The 17,500-nt window shown below is 39.1% G+C and overlaps 1 protein-coding gene and 1 long non-coding RNA gene across 2 annotated transcripts; both read left to right on the plus strand.

The window, feature by feature from the left end:
* Positions 1–7,396: 7,396 nt before the first annotated feature.
* Positions 7,397–16,929, plus strand: LOC135110706 (keratin-associated protein 19-2-like). The gene is made up of 2 exons (XM_064023337.1): positions 7,397–7,461; positions 16,488–16,929. The coding sequence occupies exons 1-2, from the start codon at positions 7,459–7,461 to the stop codon at positions 16,833–16,835; spliced, it is 351 nt and encodes a 116-aa protein (XP_063879407.1). The 5' UTR covers positions 7,397–7,458; the 3' UTR covers positions 16,836–16,929.
* LOC135110710 (uncharacterized) lies at positions 11,540–13,308 on the plus strand. The gene is made up of 2 exons (XR_010273381.1): positions 11,540–12,347; positions 12,830–13,308. It is a non-coding gene; the product is annotated as an uncharacterized LOC135110710 (long non-coding RNA).
* Positions 16,930–17,500: the final 571 nt, after the last annotated feature.

Here is a 17,500-nt window from a genome sequence, read left to right on the forward strand (position 1 = left end):
CTCTCTCTCTCTCCTCTCTCTCTCTCTCTCTCTCTCTCTCTCTCTCTCTCTCTCTCTCAAGAACATAAAAAATAAGGGAAGCTGCAAGAAGCCACCTGGCGTACACGTGGCAGTCACCGCATGAAATATACCTACCTATTTCCACCTATCATCCCCATCCGTAAATCCATCAAATCCTCTCTTTAAGCTCCTTAATGTCTTAGCACTAACAACTTCATTACTGAGTCCGTTCCATTTATCTACCACTCTATTTGAGAACCAATTTTTTTCCTATCTTTCTTAAACCAAAATTTTTCAAGCTTGAACCCGTAATTTTTCTTTCTGTCCTGTTTGTTGATCCTAAGAATTTTGTTTACGTCCTTCTTGTTATAACGCTTGTACCCTCTTCTATCAAGTCCACACTTAACCTACGTCTCTCTAAAGAATGTAAATTTATCAGTTTCAGTCTCGGCCTCGTAAGGAATACTCCTCATCCCTTGTATCTTTTTAGTCATTCTCCTTTGTACTGTTTCTAATAGATCTGTATCCTTCCTGTAATTTGGGTGACCAGAACTGCAACAGCGTAGTGCGGATGAGGTCTGATCAACGGCAAATATAATTTTTGTATTGCTTAGAGCCATCTACTCTTAACACTCCTAAAATGAATCCTAATACCCTATTTTCCCTGATTTTGGCCTCTATGCATTGCTTTCCTAGACGGAGTTTAGAGCTAACTATAACTCCTAAATCTTTTTTGTACCCTCAACCTACCAGAGTTTGTTGTTTATTGTGTACCTTCTGTGTGGGGTTTTCTCTACGTACGCTAAGTATCTCTCTCTCACTTTAAACACTTTAAACACTTTAAACACTTTATTATGTTTGTCATTTTTACAGTTGAGTTAAGACTTAGTATAATTTTATAACAAACAAACAGCCCTTAGTAAGCAACTGCTTTATGGGCAGACAAAAAAAAAATAAAAAATAAATAAATAAAAAAAAAATAATTTATTTATATATTAGGACTAATTATAAAAGTAACTTAAAATAAAAAAAATATAAAAAAAAGAAGAAGAAAGAAGAACATTTAATCCTATATATTAGAGTAATAAAACACTTGTCCATATAATGAAGAATTATCCTTGAGTTTGTACCTTGTGCAATAACAGGAAATCTAAATTTGTAACTATAATAATAATAATATGGGTATATGAAAATATAAATAAGTTGCTAAGTCTAAAGGAACTCCTCATATGAAGCACAAATTACCTTTGTTAATACCTAATAATACTGATTTTGGAAGAAATTGCACAGAACAGAGAATAAAATAGCACTTTTAACAAATAAATAATAATAATAATAATAATAATAATAATAATAATAATAACAATAATAATAATAATAATAATAATAATAATAATAATAATAATAATTAATAAATAATAATAACAACAATAATAATAATAATAATAATAATAATAATAATAATAATAATAATAATAATAAGAAGAAGAAGAAGAAGAAGAAGAATAAAGATACTGACACTAATAATACAATGTAAATGCATGAAGAATTTATCAATAATAGGAAAAAGTTGAATAAATAAGATACAGGAAAATATAGTATATTATTAGATATACTTTTCACTATTGTCATTTCACATGAATTATTGACTACTGTGATGATACTAGTACATGAGGGTAATGTCTGATGAGCTAGCGTATGACATATAAAACATATAACAAGCGTATAACATGTGTATAACTAATAAGCGTATAACAAATGACTCTTTAATTTTGTTTTGAAGCAAGATAGACTCTTTGATTGTTTTATATCACCTGGTAAATAATTCCAAATCTTAGGTCCTATATACATGGTAGAGTGTTTGAACAGTGTTAAATTAGGTCTGGGAATGTAAAGTGAATACTGGTTTCGAGTTTGGTAATTGTGTAAAGGTTGTGTATTGTAAGTTACTTAAATTTAATGTTTCTGTACATGAATGATGCAATGGAGAGTTGAGATAAATCAGCAAGGTTTAGGATATTGAGACTTTTAAAATAATGGTTGAGTATGTTCATTAAAATCACTGTTTGTTAATATTCTAATAATTTTCTTATGAAGTATATTAACCTGGGATAGATGACAAGGGTAGGTTTTGGGACCAGATAGGATTACAATAGGTAAGGTGTGGGTATATATGAGCATAGTACAGACATTTAAGAATTTTAATTGGGGCAAAGTGTTTTACTTTGAGAAGTAGGGGAATGATTCTGGATAGCCGTAGACAGAGATTGGAGATATGGTGCTTAAAAAGTTAGGTGTTTTGTCAAAAATTACACCAAGGAATTTTATTTTGTCTACTTGTAAGATACTTTCATTTAGTATGGTTAGGTTGGGTAGAGGTTGGTGTATGGTAATAGTCTTAGTGAATAGAAATATAGTGAGTTTTTGTGGTATTAACTGTAAGTTTGTTAGCCAGGCACCAGTTCGAGAATTTTTGAAGTTCTATATTTGTCTTATTAATTAGTTCTGTTGGATTTTCTCCTATCAAATAGAATGTGGCATCATCTGCAAATAGTATAGTGTGGAGAGTGTCAGAAATGTTAGAGATGTCATTGATGTATATAAGAAAAAGGATAGGACCCAGTATACTTCCTTGAGGTACTCCTAACTCTACAGGTTTAGTTTGAGGATGAGGTGTTGTTGAAAATGGTGTACTGTTGTCTGTTATTTAAATATGATCGAAACCAGTCATGGACACAACCCCGGACACCATAGTGGTACATTTTAGCAAGGAGGATACTGGATTGGACTGTGTCAAATGCCTTACTAAAATCTATAAAGACTGAAAGTATGGATTTGCTTTTGTTAAGTGCAGTATAAAGGTCTGACGTGAAGGTGTTTATGGCATCAAAGGTGTTTTAATCCTGATCTAAAGCCAAACTGCCTATTATTTAAAATATCTCTTTTCTTCAGGTATAGCATAAGTTGATATTTCATTAAAGATTCAAATATTTTTGAGAAATTTGATAATATAGAGATGGGTCTGTAATTACAAAGATCAGTTTTGTTACCAGTTTTGTGTATTGCAATAATTTTAGCAAGTTTAAAATTTTTCTGGAAACATTCCTGTGCTAATTGATTGGTTAAAAAGGATTGTGAGGGGTATGGAAAATAATGTATTATATTGTTTTATTATATGGATAGGTATTTCGTCAATATGTCCTTTTTTATTTTTGAGGGCATTTATTACTTGTATTGTGTCATCGGGTGTTACGAGAGGCATCACCATGGAGTGAGGATAGTTTCCGCGAAGGAATGATTTTGGGGAGGTGTCTGTGGGAGGCAAGTTTGTTTGCAAGTTTTGGGGGCAATATTTGTAAAGTTGGTCATTAAATGCCTCTGATACTTCAAGTTGGGTGTTCAAAAATTTGATTATTGAGAAAAACTGATTTTGTAGTGGAGCTGGGTGGTTTTAATAGAGTTAGAGAGTTCATTTATAGTTAGCCATATCTTTTTGGTGCTTAAACGAAAGTCAGAAAATCTTTGTAGGTAGTAATTTTGCTTTGTGATTTGAATTAACTTTGTTAGGTAGTTTCTAAATTGTTTATACACATCAAAATCAATGATCCCCAATTTATAAGATTTATACAAATTATATTTGTGATGTATAGATTTTATAATACCTTGAGTGATCCATGGGTTTTGAAGTCTTTTAGTTGAGATTTGCTTTGTTACTTTGGGGGAGAATGAAGAGTAATATAAGCTGTAAATTGTGTCTAAGAATACATTGCAATTTATGTTTGTATCATGGTGAGTTAATAGAGAATACCAGTTTACTTCTGATAGTTTAGCTTGAAATTTAGCACAATTTTCAATATTTTTTATCCTGAAAAGATAATTTGTGGGTCTCATTTAACTTTTCTATGATGGGGAGGTTCAGATATATTGGGAGATGGTCACTCAGAGGAGAAAAAAGAATCCCAGGAGAAGAAGGGGCTGTAAAGTTTGTCCATATGTGGTCTAGAAGGGAAGGAGTTGCTTGTGGAGTTGTCGTCAGGGAATCGTGTAGGGCGTGGATATGTGTGGAATGTAGTTACAAGACTGCATCATGCTCAAGAAGTTGTTTGTTGGTGGATGATCATTGTGTTCCAATAAGTTAATGTTGAAAATCCCCCAGTTATGATGCATTTATTATTCATGAAAAAATTTTGTGAAAGTAATTCATTCCATAAGGTCAGTGAATTCCTTGACTTGGTGGTGTTTACTATGGGGACGGTAAAGGGAAGAAAATGACGTAGCTGGTATTTCCAACAGTGATTTTAACTGTGCAAAGTTCGATGTTGTCCGTACACATACAATAATCAATTTGTGGGCTACTGGAGATACTGTCCTTGACATATATGGCAACACCACCATATCCAACAGGTCTAAATGTATGGGTAAGATTTAAAACCATTAATTTCATGGAGTGGTGCTGTGTTCGGACTGAGCCATGTTTCACTGAGGCACAGGATATCAGGAATTTTTAGGAAGAGAAGTAATAAGGGAAATGAGTTTATCATAATTTTTGTTCAAAGATCGAGTTATTAACATGAAATATATTCAAATAGTCTGGGCAATTTGTAGGAAGTGATAGATTGTAGGAGTGAATGTCATGATATTTACAAATATTATCTATGTTAATTGATTCATACATAGCATTGATTATTTCTAGATCTATACTGTTTCTATCATTTATTTCTTCATTGTTAAAGAGAGTGTTATATAAATTTATGTCAGGTAGATTCATAGAATAAGCTGAGAGATAAGAAGTAAAAATACAGGATATGTGAGTAAGGTAGGAGTATGAATATAGATTTGGAAGGGTGAGAGTGTAAAAAGAGAGGATAGAGTGGTATAATATTAGAAAAAAGAGGTAGAAGTTAAGTTAAAGGTAGGGGACGTTAGAAAGAATAAAGTGATGCAAGTTTTAAGAAGAATGGAGAAAAAAAAAAACGGGTACAGAGAAATAATTGTCTGCATTAGGAATGCACTATTTGGGTTATAGTCCAATATAAGGTAATATAAACATCATTACTGATGTCACAATCTTGTGTATCATTGACCAATTTGATAACTTGAATGCTTTTTACAATGGCTACGATTTTTTGTGAGGTTGCTGCTGGTTTAAATACTGGGGTGCTTTTCCAGGAATGAAGCCAGGGTTGATTCTGATGTGATAATGTATTTTGAGGTGGAATTTTTTAATTTGACAATGATCTTTCCGTCAGAAGTGTAGCACTGCTGGAAGAGGTGTTTGTGTTGTGCTCTAATGTTGCGTACCACTGTGTAGATTGATCGTCGTCTGGGGGTGAGTGATTCATTTATGTATAATTGTGGCTTAACTGTGATACAGACTTGGACTAATTCAGACTTTTTGGCACGGTTTTGGAGTTTTACAATGATTGGTCTTTTTTTACCTTGTTGTTTTGGACCCAGGCGATGAGCAACATTTATGTCTGAGGGAGTCATGTTTATGTGAAGGTGTTGTTTTATTGTGTTCACTATTTGGTCAGAAGGGTTTTCATGTGTTGACTCATCAGGCAGGGAAGGGCCACTAATTATGACTGTGTCTCGTCTCTCATATTGATCTACATCATCAATGGTGTCTTGGAGTTCAGTAACCTTGGTTTCTAGAGCAGAGACTTTTGAATCCAGATATGAAATCTTTTCATCCTTAGCATTAATAAGCTTGTCAAGTTTTGTAAGGTAGGTATCAAATTGTGACTGAATAACTTTACCAATAATGTTGACTAGGTATAGCATATCACCTGATAAGTTGGCATTTTTCAGTTCCCTGGAGATTATGTCGGTCACTTCAGGTATAGCAGTGGTGGTGGCGGTGGTGGTGGTTGACAGGGAGTCTCTCTCTCTCTCTCTCTCTCTCTCTCTCTCTCTCTCTCTCTCTCTCTCTCTCTCTCTCTCTCGTACCGTTTTTTATTATTTTTTTGTGATTTTCAGGTTGATAACAATATACTGAACAACAACAACAAAACAAAAACAACAACAACAACAGCAACAAGAACAACAGCAACAACAACAACAACAACAACTACAACTACAACTACTACTACTACTACTACTACTACTACTACTACTACTACTACTACTACTACTACTACCACTACTACTACCACTACTACTACTACTACTACTACTACTACTACTACTACTGCATAATACATTCCGTTTCGGCGCTATTCTCGTATTTAACTTAACCTAATAAAATTAGTGTTGTTTAGTTGCACCATTATATTAAACACGTCCTTGAAGCGGCGGCAGTACACTGGCAGACAGACAGACGTACAAACTAACAGACCAGTAAATAAGGTAAACAAACAGGGAATAAATAAAACAAAAGAAATAATGCAATAAGTATTATACGTTTAGTTTTAATTTATTCGTTTCTAGATATTATTTTTTTTCCCATAACCACTTGCAACTTTTTTAATGCATATTGTTTTTGTGCTACAGTATCTTAAATAGTTTCTAGTGTAAGAGAGTCAAACAGAATTCCTGGTTCTCTTTTTTACGTCTCTCTATGCAAGTATTTTTTTTTTTTTACAGTGACCTTAATGTTAGCAGTAAGTAAGAATAACAATGGCAGAAAAAGATTAGTAGGTAAGTTGTAGGTCAGGTAATAAGTCAATAGATAAAGAAATTAGTTAATAAATCAATATGACGAAACACATTTTTCCATGTTAAGGTGAGAGAGAGAGAGAGAGAGAGAGAGAGAGAGAGAGAGAGAGAGAGAGAGAGAGAGAGAGAGAGAGAGAGAGAGAGAAAGTAGTGTACATATATCTTGTAATATCTGTTATTCGTCTGTATTTTTTTTAATAAATTGGCAAGTTTTATAAACGAAAAGAAAAAGAAAAGAAAAGAAAAGGAGAAAAGAAAAACTATAGATTTAAACACATCTACCACACACACACACACACACACACACACACACACACACAACACACACACACACACACACACATACACACACACACACACACACACACACATAGACACACACACACACACACACACACACACACACACACACACACACACACACACACACATAGACACACACACACACACACACACACACACACACACACACACACACACACACACACACACACACACACGCACACACAGAAATCCTGTTTATCACATTACTTGTACCACTCGCTAACTCTCTCTCGGATAATTATGTGTTATATGAATACATATGCGTCAATTACCCATCACTTAGTACTTTCATTCGCCCTCCGTCTCCATCTATCAAGTGTCTGCTCAGGGGGTGAAGGTCAGGGGCATGAAGGGGAGTGATGGGCGGAGTGTGGCCGCGGTATCGGGTATATAAGACAGGCTGGGATGGGCAGCCGTCACTCGCATCCCAGTTACTCCTTCATTCACTTCCCCTCACTCACACAAGAACTCGTAGTCATGGTAAGCTTGCCTCGATTTGATATTTGATTTGACGTTTCAGTTCTTTTTGTATGCGAGTTAGGTGAAAGTAACACACTTAATGCTTTATCTAAAAGAAATTAATTAAGTAAGATTTGTAAGGCAGACAAATACTTGCTTCAAGAATAGAAAAAATATATTGGAAAGAAAAAAAATTACTGTGCTAAAGTAGATTGACATTTCAAGTAATACGTTTAGAATAGACTTAACAAAATTCTTACCAGTGAGTAATTAATGAGAAGATGGACAATCACACCTGCATAGTTCCATACTTTACTTGTTTCATTACCATTGCTAACAAACAAACCTTCTTTTATCCTTACCTGTCACTTATTAATGACTCACACACACCTGTAGACTGTTTTGTCTGCCCTTTCTCCCCTTACCTGTCACTAACTAAAGACAAAACACAACTGTTCACTATCTTACCTGCCCTCTCTCTCGCCTTACCTGTCAATAATTAAAGACAACAAACCTATAAAACTATCTTACCTGCCGTTGTGTCTTGCCTTACCTGCCACTAATTAAAGACACACACACACACACACACACACACACACACACACACACACACACACACACACACACACACACACACACACACACTCACACCTGTTCACTATCTTACCTGCCCTCTCTCTCGTCTTACCTGTCACTAATTAGACACTCCAGTTCACTGTTTTAACTGCCCCCCCCCCCCCTCCTCTCTCACTCTCTCTCTCTCTCTCTCTCTCTCTCTCCTCTCTCTCTCTCTCTCTCTCTCATCTCTCTCTCTCTCTCTCTCTCTCTCCTCTCTCTCCTCTCTCTCTCTCTCTCTCTCTCTCTCTCTCCTTACCTGTCACTAATTAAAGACACAAACCTACACACTATCTATTCTCCCCCAACCCTCTCCTTACCTGTCACTAATTAAAACACACCTCTTCCTTGCCTTGCTTTTCATCAAAAGAGGTGCCTACTTATGGTGGTCTGCCTGGCTGTCATGGCAGTCGTGGCTCAGGCTTGCTTAGGCGGCGCATTTGGTTCTGGATGGTGCAGTGGTGGTTATGGCGGCTATGGCAGACACGGTGGACTTGGTGGCTTTGGTATTGGAGGCGGCCATGGCAGATATGGCGGATATAGCGGACTTGGACTTGGCGGTATTGGCCGCGGCTTTGGTTTTGTAGGCGGCCATGGTGGATTTCACGGCGGTCATGGCAGATATAGCGGACTTGGTGGTTCTACCAGCTTTGGTTTTGGAAGCGGCCGTGGTTGATTTCACGGCGGTTATGGCCGCAGTTATGGCGGTAGATATGGTGGTTACGATCATGGTGGGTATGGTGGTCAATATGGTGGCTATACGTATGGAAAGTAAGGCACCATACAACACACACACCATGTCGCGACACCCCCTACACACCATAACTATGTGAAAGATACGAGTACACCCACTCCTGTGTTCGACATGTAAGGAATGAAATATAGTATTTCACTATTTATGTTTTCTGCGTTTGTTTACTTGTAACGCGAAGGATAAGTACAGTGAGAGGAGAGGGAGTGAGGGAGAGGCTTTAGTGAGTGTGAGAAATCTTCCCTTCGGTTGGTGTAGTTAAATGAATACCTGAAGACACCTAGCCTAACCTACCCCTACCCTAACCTAACACTCCTAAAATTAATCCTAATACCCTATTTGCCCTGATTCTGGCCTCTATGCATTGCTTTCCTAGACGGACTTCAGAGCTAACTATAACTCCTCAATCTTTTTCGTACCCTGAACCTACCAGATTTTGTTGTTTATTGTGTACCTACTGTGTGGGTTTCCTTTACCTATGCTAAGCATCTCTCTCTCTCTCTCTCATCTCTCTCTCTCTCCTCTCTCTCTCTCTCCTCTCTCTCTCTCTCTCTCTCTCTCTCTCTCTCTCTCTCTCTCTGTCTCATATTGTTTTTTTTTTTAAGATATTTTATGATTTTCAGGTTGATAACAATATATTGTACAGTAACAATGAAACAACAATAACAACAACAACGACAAAAACAACTACTACTACTACTACTGCTACTAGTACTACTACTACTACTACTACTATGACTACTACTATGACTACTACTACTATGACTACTATTACTGCTACTGCTTCTGCTACTACTACTACTACTAGTACTAATACTACTACTACTACTACTACTACTACTACTACTACTACTACTACTACTACTACTATACTACTGCATAAGTCATTCCGTTTCGGCTTTATTTTCGTATTTAACCCAATTATATGAAAGACGTCCTTGAAACGTCGGCAGTACACTGGCAGACAGACAGACGTACAAACTAACAGACGAGTAAATAAGGTAAACAAACAAGGGAATAAATAAAACAAGGAAAATAAAGCAAGGAGTATTATACGTTTAGTTTTAATTTATTCGTTGCTAGATATTATTTTTTTTCCAATAACCACTTGCAGTTTTTTTTTAATGGATAATTGTTTTTGTGCTACAGGATCTTAAATAGTTGTGTTTTTTAGGAAAGACAAACATAATCCCTTTTTTCTCTTTTTGCGTGTCTCCATGCAAGTAATTTTTTTTACAGTGCCCTCAGTGTTAGCAGCAAGAGTGATAACGGCAGCGAAAGATTAGTAGATATGCTGTAAGCCAGGTAATTAAGTGAATAGTTAAGGAAATGAGTACATTAGTGAATAAGAATAAACACATGAAATAAATAACAATAGAAAATCAGACTGTTTATTATATTTCATGGATAGTTAGCATAAGAAAAAGTAATAGTGAAATATATATATAAAAAAAAAGTGTTTTATACGTATTTAGTTAGCACAAAAAAGTTTATATATAGTAAAAGGTAAATGTTTTTTTCTACTCAAATCTAGTTGTCACGTGAGAAATAATAGTAAAGTATGTGTTTTTTATTTTTTATTCTGACCTTCAGTTTTTGTAGGTAATTTTTATCAATCAGATAATAACGATAAAGAGTAATAGTGATAGGAACTGTATTTATCGACGTGTTTGTTTGTTATTATATTTCATTACCTTGCTGGTATTCAATGTTATATTTATCTTTCTTCACTCTTTTACTCCTTCCTTCTTTCATTAAATTGTTTTCATATTATTTTTTTATTATTTTTTTATATTTATTCTATTAGTTTTCTTTATTGAGTTTTTTTTTATTTTTTTTTTATTCATTGTCATACTGAGTCCTTCATTATCTGTGCACGTGAGAGGAATGGTGTTAGCTTGGTAGATAAACGTATGTATTGCTCACTCTACATTCCGTCTTGATTTTCTTTTCTTTTTCCTGCGAAACGGGAATTAAACATGGTTTTCAGTTTAATTTCAGTTTCAACCCTTGGTCAAGAAAATAAGAAAGGAAGTAAAAATAAATTAATTTGTTTGCTAATGCTTCAGACAGTCAGTTCATCGGTCGGTCAGTCAGTATATTAGAAAAAAAATGTGAAACAAAAAAGAAATTTACAATAATGCAGTCAGTTAGTCAATCAATTTGTCGGAAAATAAATAAATCAGAGAGTTTGCCAATTAGTTAGTCAGTCAGTCAGTCTGTCTGTCAGTTTGCCAGCTAAGTATTCAATCACTCAGCCATTCAGGTCAATCACTCAGTCAGTCAATCAGTCAGTCAGTCATTCAGTCAGTAGGCCAGTCAGTCAGCCAGTCACCTAGTTTAATCAGCAGGTAACCAGGACAGGGTGCCACAGTATATCAGGATGAAATTATCTCGTGTCCTTCAGTAAAATAATTTCCCCTTTTCCTCCTCCCTCATTATGTTTGGTTTTCTTCGTTCTTCTGTCTATTGTCTTTTTTTCTTTTCCTGTCGTTTATTGTTACTTTCTCTCTCTCTCCTCCTCTCTCTCTCTCTCTCTCTCTCTCTCTCTCTCTCTCTCTCTCTTCTCTCTCTCTCTCTCTCTCTCTCTCTCTCTCTCTCTCTCTTCCAATTCCCTCCCTTGTTTTTATTTTTTTTTATTGCGCTCTCTCGCCACATCAATTGTCCTCTTCTCTTTTTCCTTTCCTTTCATCCTTTAATCTTAGTATAGCACTATAATTCATTTTAAACCTGACTAATCTGACTTAACCTATCCTAATTTGACCCGACTAGATCTAACCTAACCTAATCGAACGTAACCTAACCTAACCTGACCAAATCTAACCTAACCTAACCTAACCTGACCAAATCTAACCTAACCTAACCTAACCTAATCGAACGTAACCTAACCCAACCCGACCAAATCTAACCTAACCTAACCTAAACTAACTTTATATATTTTAACCTGACCTAATCTACCATATCCTGAAGTAACCTGATCTAATCTAACATAATAAAAACCTTTCTCTCTATCTCTCTCCTCTCCTCTTCCTCCACCCTTCCCTCCACCACACCTTGTCACGCACAGGTGAGATGAGACCAGGTGCAGCGTAACTCATTAGTACATTGGCCCTCACCTGAGTAGCGAACCTGAACGAGAGATTGAGTTAATGTTACCTGTGAGTGATGAGTGGTGGTATGTTGAATATCACCACCACTGTCACCACCACTGTCACTACCATTGTCACCACCACTGTCACCACCACCATCGCCATGCACCACCACCACGCCCTTCGCTACGTGCAGGTCACCAGCTGTATTTGTGATCATTGTCTGTTTTCTTTTATTGGCTTTTTTCTTCTACGCACGTGCTGTTGCTTCTGTGACGAATGAATATGGAAAAGTGGTTTTTGTTTTGGTTTTTATATTTATTTTATTTTTTTTCGGGAGGGCGCGCCGGATGTCATGGGCGGGTCAAAGGGCGGGTTGATATATAAAAGGTGGAGTGTTTGCTGGCAACCACACTCGCTCCTGTCGATCTGCCAGAACCTCGTCAAGCATGGTGAGGCGCCGCTCCCCGCACTGCTCATACTCTTGCACGTAGTGATTAACGACACACCTAAAGTTTGTGTTAGACTGTAGTGATTATCTTATACAGTTATCTCAGGTACACCACCACCGCCACCACCACCACAACACACCAGCACACAGAAGACATCACAGCAGCAGGTCACGCGGCACGCAACCTCCATCTAGTTTTGGTGACAATATTAGTCTCACTTCCGCTTCATGGCTGTTGTATTATAGCTTCACGAGAACTTAATCTTCCAATCTGTAGGAATGTCAATGGAATTTATATTTCCTGTCATTGCTTCCACGGTGAACGATTTTGAAACCAAAGAAAGCTTGACAACTCAGTTTTTGGATGGAGAAATACTTTGCCTTGCCTGCCAGGCAGCATGAGTGTGCCAGGCCCTCGTGCCGCTGCGTGCCAGGCCCTGACCTTCATGTTTGGCCTCCACGTGTGTTTCCTTCCTCCTGCAGAAGTTCTTGCTCGCCCTCCTGGTGGTGGCCTCCGTGGCAGCCGTGGCGCTGGCCGGTTACGGCTATGGGGGCTATGGCGGCTATGGCGGCGGTTATGGAGGCGGCTACGGCGGCGGATACGGATACGGTGGTGGTTATGGATATGAGCGGTGGCCATGGCGGTGGACACGGCGGTGGCTACGGACATGGTGGCTACGGCGTTGGCGGAGTCTCCAACAACGTCTACAACCTGTACCGCGGCTACGGCGGGCTACGGATACGGCGGCGGCCACGGTGGCGGCTATGGCGGCGGCTACGGCGGCAGTTATGGTGGAGGCTACGGCGGCGGCTATGGTGGCGGCTATGGTGGCGGCTACGGCGGCGGATATGGCTATGGGAAGTAAGCAGGGAGGACGACGCGGGAATCTCGACTGAGCAGCAGCAAGAACCGAGCCAGTGTGTTGTACATAGACACGCACCGAATAAACGAGAAACAACAACTAGTGCTTCTGTTTCCCTTCTTCCCTCCCCAACACAATGTACAAGCTAGGCAGCTCGATTTAGTTTTGTCTGGGGCGTCTTCTGTTGTCCCCATTCTTTGCAGCTCGTGGTGTAAGGTAGGTAGGCTGACGTACATGTCGACAAGATGGAAACAAGATGAAATAAGAAATACCGCGTTCAAGCTTGGTGCATATAGAGGAAAAACAGATTTTCACACAAGGCAGTAGATATGTTTGATATAACCAATAATCAGGGTGTTGCTACAGAGTCAGTATGGAACATTTAGATAAAAGTAGACAAACTGATGAATAGGAATGATAGGTGGACACAGATATGCATGTATTACACTGTGACTGCCACGTGTAAGTCTATCCGTTTACTGCAGCTTCCCTATTACTGTTAGGTTTTCATATTAATTCCGTCTCAACATCTGCATGTCATCAACTGCCCTCCTCCATTTTCTACCTTCAATAGGTGTTTTTTAAATATGCATCTCATCTTTCCTTACCAGATGACGAGTCTATCCCAGGTGTATAATGTTCCCAGTGTCTCGCTTAGCTGGTTATTTCAGGTAGTCAGCAGATCGAAAAACTTGATATTGAAGAGATAAGCTAAACACAATGCAGCTGAGCACCATAGATTAACTGAAATATCCTGAGTTGTGCCTAAGAGAATCTGTTCAGTAGACGTTGATTTAAAGGCACAAGGTTTTTAGAGTGTCAAGACTCCAGTGGCACCCTCAGTGGGGTCTTTCTTCTGAGTCTGTTGCCCTTGACCAGAACCTTTTTCTTTTTCGCTAACACGGCTGGTTCTCCTCCAATAAACTCGGTCTCTCCGCCTTCCTCAGTCACACACACCACTTGCATGTCTTTTACTGCATCCATAAATCTCTTTGGTCTTCCTCTCCTTCTCCTGTCGAGTAGGTCCAGTTCCAGCATCCTCCTTCCCACATGTGCCTCATCCCTTCCTCTGACATGCCTGAACCATCTCAATCTCGCCTCTCTTGCCTTGTCCCCAAACTGATGTACGGTGTTGTCTCTCTGATGTGTTCATTGTTCGCCCTTGACCAGAACCTCTCTTACTTAAAAATTACTATTTTTTTTCACTTTTTTTTTTTTGAGTGGGAAACCTGAATGAGTCTTTTTTTTCCTTTTTTTGTACCCTTTGGCCAGTCTCCCCTACACATTAAGAACAATAATGACCAAGTGTGACTAGTAGGTGACACATGTTCCTACGGGGTCTACTCGTATAGTGCAATGTTACCGGCGGGGAATTAGTAGGAATCGAATGAGTAGGTAGCCATGATTGAAGTGAGGTAAGAACAAATCATAATGGAACAAATGAGGAAGTACTTTTTTCTTCATATTTTTTTTTTTTTACTCTTTTTTAATACCGAAAAATGTAAAGTGCCGAAAAAAAAGCTATTCAATATTTTTTCTCGTCTCAAATATATCATGGAATTATTCTTCTGTTTTCATTTTTTTTTTAAATATAAGACAAAAAATATAAAAAAATAGCAATAAGTTATTCATCAATTCAAATACTTTTATTCTTTCTTTCTTTCTTTCTTTCTTTCTTTCTTTAATTTTTGGCCTTTTGTCTTTCGAGTATGTCAAAGAATTATGGTCATTTCATATCTCCAAAGAATTAGACAAACTTTCACCAAGAGAGATAGAGAGAGAGAGAGAGAGAGAGAGAGAGAGAGAGAGAGAGAGAGAGAGAGAGAGAGAGAGAGAGAGAGAGAGAGAGAGAGAGAGAGAGAATGAATTGTGCTTACTGAGTGGGGGCATGAGTGGAGACAACATCTGACTGACATGACGAGGTAATGAGGAAGGACACTGCCTTGTCGAGCCTGCCATCACGGGGCTTCAGGAAGGTCACTCTCTATCTTTGGTCACACCTGTCATAGTTATTTGGCCACAATCTAAATATTTTGATCACACTAAGTTTTTGAGTCATTCTGTACCTATTTTGAGTCACGCTAACTATTCAGAACTAACTCTTCTGGCCACAATATAAACTATTCTGGCCACAATGTAATTACGTATTATGGCATTCCCTTCTGGTCACACTAACTATTTTGAGCACTAACGTTTTTGGTCACTTATACTGATGTCAAAAATATTCCTTTGTATTTTTCGTTTCTTATTCACTTTTATTCAATGTATATATATATATATATATATATATATATATATATATATATATATATATATATATATATTATATATATATATATATATATATATATATATATATATATAGAGAGAGAGAGAGAGAGAGAGAGAGAGAGAAGAGAGAGAGAGAGAGAGAGAGAGAGAGAGAGAGAGAGAGAGAGAGAGAGAGAGAGAGAGAGAGAGAGAGAGAGAGAGATCTTCGCAATGGTGAACCATAATCTTGTACACCTGGGGATTAAAGTGATATACAGGTTTTTGTTGTTGTTGTTGTTGTTGGTGGTGGTGGTGGTGGTGGTGGTGGTGGTGGTGGTGCTGGTGGTGGTGGTGACACAGGTGTTGTCGAAGGGAAACAAAGCAAGAGACGCAAGCGACACACAATGCCTCGTTACGTCACACGGCAACTTGACAAGCAGCAGATCGGGTCCGGGTCACGTGCTTACTTTACCTGAATTTGACAACACTTATTTTGAATGTTTTTGTGGGTGTGAGACTTCGCCGCCCCGCGGCAGGCGTGAGGGCGGGGCTGGCTGGGCCGCGGTATATAAGACCGTGACTTCAGGGCAGCAGCACGCACTCGCTCCTGCCGAGACAACCACACAGCATGGTGAGACACGCCGCCCCTTGTTCAGATCATTACACCTGGCTAGTAATGGCTCCACTGTCACCTCAGCCTTTGCTAGGCGCCTGCTTGTTGGATTCTGTTTTTATTGACAGTTTCTAACAAGTTTGCCTCAGAAACACGACACATTCACCATCTCATGAGTTCGCACGATGTGGAGTCACTGTCTTAAGTATTATTGTCTGCTTGTCTCCAGAGACAAACTGAAATTCACACACATTACTCTAACTCCAGGTTTACAAGCTACGCCGTCAGCTTTGTTTCTGCTTTCGATTTTTCCCACCCTGCCAGGCAGCACGAGTGTGCCAGGCCCTCGTGCCGCGGCGGTGCCAGGGCCCGGCCTTCCTGTATGGTCTCCACGTGTGCTTCCTTCTTTCTGCAGAAGTTCCTGCTCGCCCTCCTGGTGGTGGCTTCCGTGGCAGCCGTGGCCCTGGCCGGCTACGGCTATGGCGGATACGGCGGCGGCTTTGGCGGTGGCTATGGCGGCGGCTATGGCGGCGGCTATGGCGGCTATGGAGGCTATGGCGGCGGCCGTGGCGGAGGCTACGGCGTGGGTGGAATCTCCAACAACGTCTACAACTTGTACCGCGGCTACGGCGGCTACGGATACGGTGGCGGCTATGGCGGTGGCTATGGCGGCGGCTATGGCGGCGGATATGGCGGCGGCTACGGGGGCGGCTATGGTGGCGGTTACGGCGGCGGCTATGGCGGCTATGGATACGGAAAGTAAGCGGGGAGGACGACGTGGGAACCTCGACTGAGGAAGAACAAGAACCGAGCCAGTGTGTTGTACATAGACACGCACCGAATAAACGAGAAACAACAACTTGCATCTCTCCTTCCTTCCCTCCCTCCCTCCCTGCATCCGTCCCTTCGAGGTGGACTGTACATGACGCCAAGAACCAAGAACTTTTTACAGTAGATAGATAGATAGATAGATACTTTAGATACTTTACTGACCACAAACCTGACTACATGAGAGGATGCATAATATATAAATGGTCCAATTATCACAGTTTTAAATATTAGTGTGTGGCGACAGCCATTCTCATTGTTGATTATTAAGGGTGGGATATTACGCTTGTAGATAAAACCCAAAAACAAGCATAAAACAATCCATATATGATTACATTCAACAAATCAGCTTCCACTACAGTTCGCCTCTCGCTCCCTGAATTATCCTTTACATGTTAGGGGGAGCTTCGAGAGGGACGTTGACTAGACGCAGAAATTCGCTGCTGAAAGAAGACAGTTTCGAAGGCTTAAAGGGCGCCGTGCTCATTGGGTGTGTGTAGGCTATGGGCAGATATCATCATCATCATCATCGAACTGGCGCGTGTCTGACGGTGACGGTCAGTTCTCGCCACCTTGGTCTGTCCTACGCTGGCGTTTTAT

Source organism: Scylla paramamosain, chromosome 20 (genome assembly GCF_035594125.1).
Source record: "Scylla paramamosain isolate STU-SP2022 chromosome 20, ASM3559412v1, whole genome shotgun sequence".
Classification (NCBI taxonomy): Eukaryota; Metazoa; Arthropoda; class Malacostraca; order Decapoda; family Portunidae; genus Scylla; species Scylla paramamosain.